The sequence below is a fragment of the Eleutherodactylus coqui genome, chromosome 12, assembly GCF_035609145.1.
Source record: "Eleutherodactylus coqui strain aEleCoq1 chromosome 12, aEleCoq1.hap1, whole genome shotgun sequence".
Lineage (NCBI taxonomy): Eukaryota > Metazoa > Chordata > Amphibia > Anura > Eleutherodactylidae > Eleutherodactylus > Eleutherodactylus coqui.
This window is the reverse complement of record NC_089848.1, coordinates 121,203,763-121,216,657: the sequence shown is the minus strand read 5'-3', so window position 1 is coordinate 121,216,657 and position 12,895 is coordinate 121,203,763. Positions and strand designations below refer to the sequence as shown.

The following is a 12,895-nucleotide window of genomic DNA, read 5'->3' as shown; positions in this document are numbered from 1 at the left end:
CATCACGATTGGAGTTTAATGTGTACTTTCTTTTACAGCCAGTAGTTCATCCTGTAACAAGGATGGAGTGAGAATAATCAGCAGAACATCCACTTCACGAAGCTCCTCGGCGGCCTTCTGTGGTAACACCGTACCTGCACCGGTCAGCAGCAGAGGAACAATGTCAATTAATTTCTATACAAACCCTAATGTAACTATGCACGGATTCATGGCGACTTACAGAATGGACTGTGAGTAACTCCAGCCAATATACGACCAATCAGCATCGATTCTCTCTCCACGGAGAGGAATCATTACAGTAAATGATGATGGAATTAAAGTTGCCCTCCAGGCCTGTGTAAGGGCGATGGGAAACATTAACCGAGAGAAGTTAGTCAGATGTGCTTTGTGGTTTAGTAATCTGAACTTTAGAATGATTTTGCCCTTGCTATAATGGAAATCAGCACTTCACACACTGAGCTCCTCATGGGCGTGTCCTGGGTTTGTGTTATACACAGCAGCCAATCAGAAGGGGCAAAGCTGCAGGGAAAGGGACAGAGCAGCAGTATAAACCAACGATAAGTCAGAGGGCGTGTCTCAGACTATGCCATGCTCTTCTAGACATTGTAGCTAAGATCACAGGTCTGCACTAATGGAGCTGAACTAAAAAGCAACTAAGCAGGAACACTGAGGCCAGATTTACACGGGTAATTGTGCATTCTCAGGTGCGACTGGCATCGCAAAGGGTCTCCCCGTCCATGTGCTAGGCAACGTGAGAGACACCGCACATTATAGGTCTTATTTCTCAGAATTGCCCAAAAATGGAACAAGCTTTAGATTCTCTGTCTCACACCATCGGTGCAAGAGGAAAACCCCCCGTGTAGATTAACCCATTGAAATCAGTAGGGTAACACATCGCACGAGTTGTGTTTGTCGCACAAATGCCCAGAACTTGGGGGATTTTCTCACCCATATAAATAAGCCCTGAGGAAAATAAATCGTAGGTCATCATCTGTAAGCTTTAATGGGCGGCTTTACGCCGTCTACTTGTTTCTGTCTTTATATGGTCTTTGAGGGGGCCACGGGGGTCCGGTTGGTTTCTTTTGTCATCCGCTCCACTCACTTTTGCCTATAATGTACCTGAAGACATTGAATTCTCCATCCTGTATTTCAGCTTGCGGAGGAACATTTAATAGCACTTCTGGCATCCTGAGGAGCCCGGCGCATTCCTTCACCAACTACCACCACAACATGAACTGCACCTATGTGATCACCGCAGAGGAAAACAAGATCATCGAACTAAAGTAAGAGGAGGAATTACTTGGATTCATTTTGCTTTTCTAACAATCAGGAGACCCCTTGAATAGTTTTATCATTAAGATTTTGCCCCGTTTCTCCTATTTAACATTCTCACCTATTTTGGGGTTTTACTAATTGTTGAAAACCCACTTTAATCATTTACAGGGCAGAAACACCCATATACACCCACATACAATGAAAACAGTTTGGCAGACGGTGATCCAATTCTGTATTCAAGCTGCAGGGGACAACCTGGTAGTTCATGTCACCAACAGGACGGCCATTTTGAATGGCTTGGATTCAACTTAAATTTTTCCAATGGGAAGGTAGGTGTGATGTATCAGACTGGTGGAGAACTTCACCAGAAAAACCATGGTCTGCTTCATTTTATCATAACTTTATTTGTTCACAGGTGATTTTCTTTACTAGTATAATGGTGTCATATCCAGCCGAACGTGTTGGGATCGTCCCTATGTCAGGTGAACAATCAACGCCACCCAACCGGTCCTCCCATTACCCACGATGCAGCGGCCAAACATCTTTTTAAATTCCGTTGAGGACCAAAAATGTAATGAAGAATGAGGCAGGACAGCGGCTGCTGATGCTTCATCACTAATGGTTTTAGTCATCCAGATTTTGGTTTATAAGCGACATAACTTGTTTCTCAGAACTTTGCAAGATGTTTGGCCGCTGCATCGTGGGTAATGGGAGGACCAGTTGGGCGGTGGTGTGTAAAATCTGCAGTGATGACATGTCAGTGACAGAACCTCAACGGGATTTGGAAAGAAGTTTGGCCACTGCATCGTGAGTAATGGGAGGACCGGTTGGGTGGCGTGGATTGTTCACCTGACATAGGGACGATCTCAACACATTCGGCTTGATAGCACACCATTATACTAGTGAAAAAAAATCACTTGTGAACAAATAAAGTTACATTAAAATGAAGCAGACCATTGTTCTTCTGGTGAAGTTCTCCCCCAGTCTGATACATCACACCTACCTTCCCATTGGAAAACTTAGAGTCAAATCCCAGAGATTCTGAGACCCCCTGCATATTCCTGTGTGACAGATGTTATAATGCTCGCTTTCAGGTTCAATGCCTTTGATGTAGAGCTGTCCGGTACCTGTTCAGGTGACTATGTTTCTGTCTATGATGGATCTAACAACTATGGCAAGTTCTGCGGGAAGGTTCTACCTCCACTTATAAGAAGCTCAAGCAACATCCTGTTCCTGGTCTTTATAACCGACTATTTTATTGATGCCGGTGGTTGGAGAGCAACTTATAGACAGACATTAGGTATGTACTTAGTCAATTACTGGATAAAAGCTAGAGTAATATTTGGTTTGAGGGTCCCTAAAGCTGCCCCTATACCTTGAACAACTGCCACACGAATGATAGCTCATCCACACAGCTCTGCCAGTGGCTTACCTCCCGGAGGACAAAAGTATTGCCAAAATTCAACGTTCTCAATCCTTCATTTCCCCCAACATCACCTGCTGGGGGAAGGTTGAGCCGTCCCCTTACACATCAGAGAGTCATCAGTCCTTTATTAAGTGGATCCACAAAGGAGGGTGCTATTATTTAGTGGATCCACAAAGTAGGGTACTATTAATAAGTGAAGCCACAGGGGGGAACTATTGGTAAATTAGGTCACAGAGGGACACTATTAGTAGATGAAGCCACAGAGTCGACACTATTATTTTGTAGGGCCACAAAGGGCACTATTTGTTTATGTAACCACAAAGTGTGCACTATTATTTGTGGAGCTACAGAGGGGCACAATTACTTTGTGAGCCTGCATAGGGACCTCTGTTACTTTGAGAAGCACAGAGGGGACACTAGTACTGTGAAGTACCACAGACAGAGCACTGTGTAAGCGTCGTATTGGGGCTGGATAGGAGCCTCAGGTGTAATAGCCGCAGGTCTGGAGGGTAATCAGAGACAAGCCAGGAGTCAGCAATAGGAGGTCTCGGTTTGCAGTACAATGAGGTGGGTAATGTAGTAAGATGGAAAGCCAGAGGTCGGTATCAGGAGGTCTTGTCACATAGCAGAGGAGCAGGCAGAAATGGAGCTTGATAATCACTACTGGGAAGCAGAATAATCACGTGCTGAGGGAATGGCAGGGTCAGGCTTTTATAAGAAGTGCAATGAGGAACAGAGGCAGGGGCAGGACCAGGAGGCAGGAACTAGGTAACTGGGATCAGGGAACAAGGCTGAGAGTCATACAAGGGAACTGTCCAAAGGCTAGATAGCTCGGCAGTGCAAGCCACCGGCTAGAGTGCAGGTCCCCGATTCGATTCCTGACACACTATTATTTTGTAGGGCTACAGAGGGGGCAGTAATACTATGGGGGGCACTGAGAGTGACTTAAGGGGTATTGGGTACAGATGGAGAACAAGTGGGAACAAAAATGACTCCAGTCAGAGAAGATGCTACCAGTGATTACTGGAGGTAGATGCATTGTAATCACTGTGTTGAACTGGTATCTGACTATTATACTGTATGGTGCCTGCATTATTGAGGTATACTAGAGCTGAGCCACTTCATGTGAGCCTGCTGTGTTATAAAGGGTGTCTTATAGCATTTAATATATATTATATATACACTCAGTGTCAAAAAAATCAGGCACCTAAAAGAAGTTGTGGGAATTGAATGAAACTTTCCATGTGTGATTATAATGTTGATATAAGTAAGTGATTACAATATCAGAGCAAAAGGATCATTTATTGCGGAAAAGTGACTCCTTGTAGGGAGGCTCTAGTACCCTGCTGTACCACCTCCAGCTTGGATACAAGATGTGATACGGGTGGTCATGGAGGCTCTAATACCCTGTTGTACCACCTCCAGCTTGGATACAAGATGTGATACGGGTGGTCATGGAGGCTCTAATACCCTGTTGTACCACCTCTAGTTTGGATACAAGATGTGATACAGGTGGTCATGGAGGCTCTAGTACCCTGTTGTACCACCTCCAGCTTGGATACAAGATGTGATACGGGTGGTCATGGAGGCTCTAATACCCTGTTGTACCACCTCTAGTTTGGATACAAGATGTGATACAGGTAGTCATGGAGGCTCTAGTACCCTGTTGTACCACCTCTAGCTTGGATACAAGATGTGATACGGGTGAGCATGGAGGCTCTAGTACCCTGTTGTACCACCTCTAGCTTGGATACAAGATGTGATACGGGTGGTCATGGAGGCTCTAGTACCCTGTTGTACCACCTCTAGCTTGGATAAGAGATGTGATACGGGTGGTCATGGAGGCTCTAGTACCCTGTTGTACCACCTCTAGCTTGGATACAACGTGTGATACCGGTGGTCATGGAGGCTCTAGTACCCTGTTGTACCGCCTCTAGCTTGGATACAAGATGTGATACGGGCAGGCATGGAGGCTCTAGTACCCTGTTGTACCACCTCTAGCATGGATACAAGATGTGATACAGACGGGCATGGAGGCTCTAGCACCCTGTTGTACTGCCTCTAGCTTGGATACAAGATGTGATACGGATGGGCATGGAGGCTCTAGTACCCTGTTGTACCACCTCTAGTTTGGATGCAAGATGTGATACAGGTGGGCATGGAGGCTCTAGTAACCTGATATACCACCTCTTGCTTGGATACAAGATGTGATATGGAGGGGCATGGAAGCTCTAGTACGCTGTTGTACGGTCTCTAGCTTGGATGTAAGATGTGAAACGGGGAACATGAAGGCTCTAGTACCCTATTGTACCTCCTTTAGCTTGGAAGATGTGATACGGTGCCATGGAGGCATACATATATATATACACACACACATTATCTTTTTTTATATACAGTATACATAGTTATTAGAATGCCCCCTTGTTAAAGTCCTGGGTATAATAGATGATGGGAGAGATCTCTGTACTGACCCTGATATATCTATACATATTTATTAGAGCGCCCCCTTGTTACAGTCCTGGGTATAATAGATGATGGGAGAGATCTCTGTACTGACCCCTGATATTATACATAGTTATTAGAGCGCCCCCTTGTTAAAGTCCTGGGTATAAATAGATGATGGGAGAGATCTCTGTACTGACCCCTGATATATCTATACATAGTTATTAGAGCCCCCCCTTGTTACAGTCCTGGGTATAATAGATGATGGGAGAGATCTCTGTACTGACCCTGATATATCTATACATATTTATTAGAGTGCCCCCTTGTTACAGTCCTGGGTATAATAGATGATGGGAGAGATCTCTGTACTGATCACTGATATATTATACATAGTTATTACAGCGCTCCCTTGTTACAGTCCTGGGTATAATAGATGATGGGAGAGATCTCTGTACTGACCCCTGATATATCTATACATAGTTATTAGAGTGCCCCCTTGTTACAGTCCTGGGTATAATAGATGATGGGAGAGATCTCTGTATTGACCCCTGATATATCTATACATAGTTATTAGAGTGCCCCCTTGTTACAGTCCTGGGTATAATAGATGATGGGAGGGATCTCAGTACTGCCCCTGATATATCTATACATACAGCAGTTATTAGAGGGCGCCCCCTTGTTACAGTCCTTGGTATAATAGATGATGGGAAAGATCTCTGTACTGAGCCCTGATATATCTATACATAGTTATTAGAGCGCCCCCTTGTTACAGTCCTGGGTATAATAGATGATGGAGATCTCTCTGTACTGATCCCTTATATATCTATGCATAGTTATTAGAGCGCCCCCTTGTTACAGTCCTGGGAATAATAGATGATGGGAGAGATCTCTGTACTGACCTCTGATATATCTATACATAGTTATTAGAGCACCCCCTTGTTACAGTCCTGGGTATAATAGATGATGGAGAGATCTCTGTACTGACCCCTGATATATCTATACATAGTTGTTAGAGCGCCCCATTGTTACAGTCCTGGGTATAATAGATGATGGGAGAGATATCTGTACTGACCCCTGATATATCTATACATGGTTATTAGAGCGCCCCCTTGTTACAGTCCTGGGTATAATAGATGATGGGAGAGATCTCTGTACTGACCCCTGATATATCTGTACATAGTTATTAGAGCGCCCCCTTGTTACAGTCCTGGGTATAACAGATGATGGGAGAGATCTCTGTACTGACCCCTGATATATCTATACATAGTTGTTAGAGCGCCCCCTTGTTACAGTCCTGGGTATAATAGATGATGGGAGAGATCTCTGTACTGACCCCTGATATATCTATACATAGTTATTAGAGCGCCCCCTTGTTACAGTCCTGGGTATAATAGATGATAGGAGAGATCTCTGTATTGTTCCCATCATGCGCCCCTAGACCTCTTCTGATGCCCCCCATGATCCTATATGCCTTGGTAACAGCTGCCTGACACTGGTTGCTCCAGTTAAGCATACAGATAACTAAAACCCCCAAGTCCTTCTCCATATCGGTGTCACCAGTGGTTTCCAATTCATTGTGTAATGGTGACAATTATATTGGACATCTTGGATAGCAAAAAGCGGGATCTGGATACGTGGTTTGGAGAGATGGCAGAGAGCAGCTGCAGGGAATATACACCCCCCTTTCCTTTGGTTCCAAGACAGAATTTTGTCCTGAAATCAGAAAGTTGCTTAAAGGCCTGGCACTACAGCTTAAAGGAAATCTCCACCTTTGTAGAGAGTCCTTGTGTATTTAGAGGGGTGTTCCAGGGCTCTTATATCGATGACCTACGCTCAGGATAGGTCTTCAATATCTATTTGTTGGGGGTCTGCCATTCAGTATCCCCACAGTCATCTGATCCAAAAGGCCGCAGCCGCTTCTCAGGCCTATAAGGTAGTGATCATGAGTCATAGAGCAGATCAGTCGCATTCAAGTGAATGGGATTGAACTGCTTCACCAGGCACAGCCACTACACAATGTACGGCGCTGTGCCTGATATGTAATTCACAAAGCTGATCGGTGGTGGTCCTGAGGGGCGGACTCCCAACAATATAATATTAATGACTTCAATTAAGATATGTGGCCATCAGCTAATCATTGGGAATTCCAAGCAATGGCCCTGCTGATCAACTATTAATGACCAATCCTGAGAATATGTCATCAGTAGTAAAACTCCCAGAATACCCTTAAAAGGAAGTGTCCAAGAGAAAGAAAAAACTTTGCATACCTGCTTTATGTGGTAGAATATAAAATAAGCGATACTGATCTCACCCGATCCTCTGCCGCTCCTGTTCAGCCGCCACCTGGTTCCCGGTTGCGGTCTACTTCCTGCTGCCGTGAGCTAGTGATGATGTCACTTCCATGAGGGACATGTGACTTACGCAGCCAATCAATGGCTCACTTCGGCCAGTGGTTACCTGCAGCAGTCAATGTCCCGTTGTCAGGATGTCATCGCTGCTGCAGCAGGAATTAGAGAGCAGCGGGGGTTGGGGGATTTGGCCACTGTCAAAATGGGAGCATCAGGGGATCGGGCGAGTTGGGTGGGGCTTTATTCATGTAACTCCACCACAGTGAGACGCCTTGTAAAAATACAAACCCTGACAGTATTAATATGCCAGGACATTGAGCCTTTCTTTCAGTCTAAGGGTCCTGGAATTCATACTGCACTGTATTCACACTTCGACAAAGAAAGTTGTCAACTGGCCAACTGTTCGACACATCAAGCAATCAGTCATCCATGTGTCATGGCATCAGTATCTGCGCTCTGCAAATAACTGTCTATATCAGGCTGGCCGTTAACAAGAAGTATTCGGAGGTCAGGGACCGGTGGAGACAGGATGCTATTTATTCACCACTCCCTGAGGAGGCAAATACTTCAGTGTGACACACAGAGCACGGTGGTAGAGCGAGTCTAGCTGGCCGTACACTGAACTTACTTCTCCATAGAACATGTACAGTCAGCTGAGTCTGCATGTTCACTGCAATACATGGACGCCAAATGTCTGCCAGACAGACACATATACTGTAGATATAACAGGGTCAGTACAGAGATCTCTCCCATCATCTATTACACCCAAGACTGTAACAAGGGTGGTGCTCTATTAACTATGTATAATATATCAGGGGTCAGTACAGAGATCTCTCCCATCATCTATTATACCCAGGACTGTAACAAGGGGGCGCTCTAATAACTATGTATAGATATATCAGAAGTCAGTACAGAGATCTCTGCCATCATCTATTATACCCAGGACTGTAACAAGGGGGCGCTCTAATAACTATGTATAGATATATCAGGGGTCAGTACAGAGATCTCTGCCATCATCTATTATACCCAGGACTGTAACAAGGGGGCGCTCTAATAACTATGTATAGATATATCAGGGGTCAGTGCAAAGATCTCTCCCATCATCTATTATACCCAGGACTGTAACAAGGGGGCGCTCTAATAACTATGTATAGATATATCAGGGGTCAGTACAGAGATCTCTCCCATCATCTATTATACCCAGGACTGTAACAAGGGGGCGCTCTAATAACTATGTATAGATATATCAGGGGTCAGTACAGAGATCTCTCACATCATCTATTATACCAAGGACTTAACAAGGGGGCGCTCTAATAACTATGTATAAATATATCAGGGGACAATACAGAGATCTTTCACATCATCTATTATACCCAGGATTGTAACAAGGGGGCGCTCTAATAGCTATGTATATCAGGGGTCAGTACAGAGATCTCTCCCATCATCTATTTATACCCAGGATTGTAACAAGGGGGTGCTCTAATAACTATGTATAATATATCAGGGGTCAGTACAGAGATCTCTCCCATCATCTATTATACCCAGGACTGTAACAAGGGGGCACTCTAATAACTATGTATAGATATATCAGGGATCAGTACAGAGATCTCTCCCATCATCTATTATACCCAGGACTGTAACAAGGGGGCGCTCTAATAACTATGTATAATATATCAGGGGTCAGTACAGAGATCTCTCCCATCATCTATTATACCCAGGACTGTAACAAGGGGGCGCTCTAATAACTATGTATAGATATATCAGGGTCAGTACAGAGATCTCTCCCATCATCTATTATACCCAGGACTGTAACAAGGGGGCACTCTAATAACTATGTATAGATATATCAGGGATCAGTACAGAGATCTCTCCCATCATCTATTATACCCAGGACTGTAACAAGGGGGCGCTCTAATAACTATGTATAGATATATCAGGGGTCAGTGCAAAGATCTCTCCCATCATCTATTTATACCCAGGACTGTAACAAGGGGGCGCTCTAATAACTATGTATAGATATATCAGGGGTCAGTACAGAGATCTCTCCCATCATCTATTATACCCAGGACTGTAACAAGTGAGCGTTCTAATAACTATGTATAGATATATCAGGGGTCAGTACAGAGATCTCTCCCATCATCTATTTATACCCCGGACTGTATCAAGGGGGCACTCTAATAACTATGTATACATTTATCAGGGGTCAGTACAGAGATCTCTCCCATCATCTATGTATATCCAGGACTGTGACTGTAACAAGGGGGCGCCCTTTACATCTAGAGGAAAGACGTTTTCTACACTGACATAGAAGGAGGTTCTTTACTGTAAGAGCAGTGAGACTATGGAACTCTCTGCCTGAGGATGCGGTGATGGTGAGCTCACTAAAAGCGTACAAGAGGGGCCTGGATGCCCTTCTTGAGCGTTACAATATTAAATGTTATAGTCACTGATTACTTCAGGAGGGTCAGTGATCCGGGGATTATTCTGAATGCCAGATTGGAGTCGGGAAGGAATTCTTTTCCCTAAAATGAGGAAAATTGTTTTCTACGTGACCCATCTCTCTCCTGAGATCTGTGGCATTACAGGTGCTCTGAAGCTTTCCTGCACAGGTGTTGGGATTGTGCTGGTGGGCGTGTGTGTGTCTCCAGTCAGCCTATCACTCCAGGTCAGTACACTTAAAGCTGTCTTCCCAGGTGTGGGTGTGGTCAGCTGTCTTCCCAAGTGTGGGTGCGGTCAGCTGTCTTCCCAGGTGTGGGTGTGGTCAGCTGTCTTCGCAGGTGTGGGTGTGGTCAGTTGTCTTCCCAGGTGTGGGTGTGGTCAGTTGTCTTCCCAGGTGTGGGTGTGGTCAGCTGTCTTCCCAGGTGTGGGTGTGGTTAGCTGTCTTCCCAGGTGTGGGTGTGGTCAGCTGTCTTCCCAGGTGTGGGCGTGGTCAGCTGTCTTCCCAGGTGTGGGCGTGGTCAGCTGTCTTCCCAGGTGTGGGCGTGGTCAGCTTTCTCTGTTTTGTTCTCTCTGTGTGGTGTGAGCAGGTTCCATGTGTGGTGGCTGCAAGAAAGATTTGTGTTTTGTGTTTGTTTGGTTGTGTTGGACTCCTGGTTAGTGTAGGGACTAGCGATATAGCCGGGAATCCATATTTTGGCCAACATGTCAACAAATACCTGGCATTTATAGCAATAACATCTACTACTACCGTGTTTGCCCGAAAATAATACCCTGTCTAGGCGCTAGGTCTTATTTTCAGGGGAAGACTTATTATACTTACCTAGCAAGCTTAGTTGACGCCCTTCTGCTGCTCTCTGGAGCTCCAGTGTGCTTGCTGAAGTGTTTTGGACGCCCACAGAAGATCACTTCCTGGTTATGGGACTCATAAATCCCGCCTTCAGGAAGCGATGGCTGTGATTGGGTTTCGTGCACTGTTCAGCCAATCAATGCAGCACTCAGTAAACTACTCACAGCCACCGTGTTGTTGAGGTGGGATTTATGAATTGCTTTAGCCGTGGCATTGATTGGCCAATTCACAAATCCCGCCTCCACAATGTGATAGCTGTGATTGGTTCTCGAGAGCTGCTCAGCCAATCAATGCGGCGCCCCGATGAACCAATCACAGCCATCACTTCCTGGAGGCTGGATTTATGAATTTTGTAACCAGGAAGCGATCTTCTCTGGGTGGCTGAGGACTGCAGCAAGCGCGCCGGAGCTCTGGAGAGCAACTGGAGGACCCGGACCGAGCCCGCCAAGTAATATATTGCATTTTTTATATAATGTAACTAGGGCTTATTTTCGATGTAAAGCTTATATTTCAAGCCTCCCCGAAAATTGTGAAAAATCGGGGCATGGCTTATTTTCGGGGAAACAGGGTAGTGTTTGATTTTGGCTGTTGTATGGTGTGATTCTGGCTCTGTGTGTCTTCTTTCTCTGTTCAGTTGTCCCTGTCAGTGGTGGCATGTGTATGTGTCCTATCCAGGGTGCGGGGTTCCTAGGGGCAGCAAGGGCCCTAATCTGAAGATTGCTGGACTGCCCCTTATTGGGGCATTTTGCCCGCTCAGGTAGGTCTGTGTCACTTAGCCAAGTAGAGGATAGGGAGAGGTGTTAATCGGGGGTTGTTTCACCTGCGGTTCCCTCGTCCTGGGTGACGGTCGCGAGGGCCCGGTGCTCACTAGCCCACACAGACGTAACAGTTAGACTACCGAAGCACGTAATCAACTTTTTGATTGCCCAGAGCTGTTCATGTGATCAGCACTGGCCAATCAGAGAGCAGTGCACAGTGTGCATTAGTAGCTAGTTAGAAAATAGCTGCAGCCATTGGGGAACAGGTGGATTTAGGGGAGGGGGGGGGCAGAGAAGAATGACTGCAGGTGATAGACCCCATTCCCCTCCTGAATCTTGTGCTGAGGGTCGCTTTAACATAGCGCACTGCTAGAGAGCTCGCCGGGCCCGAATGTTCCTCCATCCGTGCATGGCTCAGCATTGGGCTTGTTACATTCTGCACAGTAAAGCCTGTGATGGGCGCAGCACAACGTCTCCCAGGAACTTCCTCTTTTAGTCACTTGTGACACTTGAGGCTTCTTAGTCAGAGTACTGCCGGTGACTAAAGATCACGCTGCTGCAGTCAGACATCATATACTCTGGGAGAAAACTCATCTGACTTGTGCCGCTGCCAGAAAGTATTGGACGGCAGCCGGTAGGAACGCAGGACAAATATTGTTTTATTCTCCCACCGCAGCAGAAACAGAAGGCCGGAGCGTCGCGGCTATTTCTGTGTGATGGGAATGAACCAATGTTTCTTCTGCGTCCCTGCCGGCTGCCGGTCTGATACTTTCTGGCTACTGGATTCTCATGGAGTTGGAGGTCTGAGGCTCCCTGACTATTGCATATGGCGGCCGACCCGCTTTGGGATGATATTGCTGCTGCAGATACAACTTGTATTTTTCACCATGACTTGTCCTGCTGACAGTTAAGCCTGGGGGGTGTACAAATGGGGTCTGGGCCTGTATAATTGGGGGGTCTGGTATGGAGTGTCTGTTCTGTGGTTTGCATACACTGGGGTCTGATCTGGAGTCTGTGTAGTGGGGGGTCAAGACTGCTTACTGTACAAATGGGAGGGGGTCAGATGTGTGTTCCAAGGGGCGCTATATTTCATTAGGGGGTCTGAGGTCTATATTCAGTCTGAGGTCTGTGTAAAGTGGGGTCCGTTCGGGGGTCTTTAGAATGAAGTGTATGGTCTGGTCTTTGTACAAGTGGGGTCAGAGCTGGTTACTAAACAGTGGGGGGTTCTGCTGTGTGTTTGCAGGGGGTCTGCATTTTGTTAGGTCTGTTCTAATCTGGGGCAGGGGCGTAACTATAGAGGTTGCAGGGGATGTGGTTGCACCCGGGCCCAGGAGCCTTAGGGGGCCTATAAGGCCTCTCT

The 12,895-nt window shown here is 46.0% G+C and overlaps 1 protein-coding gene across 1 annotated transcript in view; it reads left to right on the top strand.

The window, feature by feature from the left end:
* Positions 1-12,895, top strand: part of CUBN (cubilin) — a 258,671-nt gene that overhangs the window by 218,821 nt on the left and 26,955 nt on the right. Inside the window, exons 53-55 of the mRNA XM_066584717.1 lie at positions 46-230; positions 1,154-1,283; positions 2,370-2,575. Coding sequence (XP_066440814.1) covers positions 46-230; positions 1,154-1,283; positions 2,370-2,575 — 521 coding nt within the window. The remainder of the gene's footprint in view (positions 1-45; positions 231-1,153; positions 1,284-2,369; positions 2,576-12,895) is intronic.